At 40.5% G+C, this 1,021-nt stretch overlaps 1 protein-coding gene across 1 annotated transcript; it reads left to right on the forward strand.

Annotated features, from left to right (window-relative positions):
• Positions 1 to 139: 139 nt before the first annotated feature.
• Positions 140 to 968, forward strand: LOC111672404 (mitochondrial Rho GTPase 1-A-like; the record flags this gene model as incomplete). The annotated part of the gene is made up of 3 exons (XM_023429815.2): positions 140 to 309; positions 472 to 572; positions 838 to 968. Coding segments are annotated over exons 1-3 (387 nt in total), but the record flags the coding sequence as incomplete, so codon positions are not given.
• Positions 969 to 1,021: the final 53 nt, after the last annotated feature.

Raw genomic sequence — 1,021 nt, forward strand, 5'->3', positions numbered from 1 at the left:
AAATGTTTTTGTTTGGTAATGCGATTGTGTTCCAGGTGATTAAACAAATCATGTTATCTTTGAAAATGATTTGGCTCTCTGTGCTTACTCATGCATTTCACTTTTCCAAAGATAATCTATTTAAGATTATGTCTGGGGTTTGTGTGCACTTTGCATGATCCAGGACAGAGATTGTGCGCTGTCGCCAGATGAGGTGAAGGACCTGTTCAAAGTGTTTCCCTACATGCCATGGGGCCCGGATGTCAACAACACGGTTTGCACAAACGATCAAGGCTGGATCACATACCAGGGATACCTCTCGCAGTGGACGTGAGTGTGGAACATATCTATTAATACACGTACACACGTACCTATTTTAGTTTTATACAACCTAAATACTTTCACTGTAGGACAGACTTCGTGCTTTAACATCTTACTCATGTAAATCTAATGCCGCTGGACTTATGATGACTTGTGTGTTTTCTGTGGTAGGTTAACAACATATCTGGATGTACAGCGTAGTTTAGAGTATTTGGGTTACCTGGGCTACTCCATCATCTATGAACAGGAGTCCCAAGCAGCTGCCATTACAGGTGAGAGATTTTAGTTACATTAAACTCTTTGGTGCTGTTTGTCTCACAAAAGCAAGTAATATATATTAATTGACACATTACAGTGAAAATTAAAGTCTCACTGCTCACTACCTGTCTTACTTTCTTTCTTCTTCAGTTATGTTTTCTGTCTTTAAACTGGCTGTTAGCTTTACTTTTTATCAAATGTTTGTTAAAACCGAATGCATGATTAATACTATATGTTTCCATTGTTCATTGTATATTCTTGCCATCCCTGTTTTTTCAGTGACACGCAACAAGCGCATTGATCTGCAGAAGAAACAGACCCAGCGCAGCGTCTTCCGCTGCAACGTCTTGGGGGCGCGAGGCAGTGGGAAGAGCGGCTTCCTCCAAGCTTTCCTGGGCAGGAATCTGCAGGTTCGTTGGAAATCACTGATGAAAGTCATTTTAAACTCCTTTTAAACTTGAAA

This window comes from Seriola lalandi, unplaced genomic scaffold (genome assembly GCF_002814215.2).
Source record: "Seriola lalandi dorsalis isolate HSWRI2012SDOR001 ecotype SW California unplaced genomic scaffold, Sedor1 jcf7180002008291, whole genome shotgun sequence".
NCBI classification, from domain to species: domain Eukaryota; kingdom Metazoa; phylum Chordata; class Actinopteri; order Carangiformes; family Carangidae; genus Seriola; species Seriola lalandi.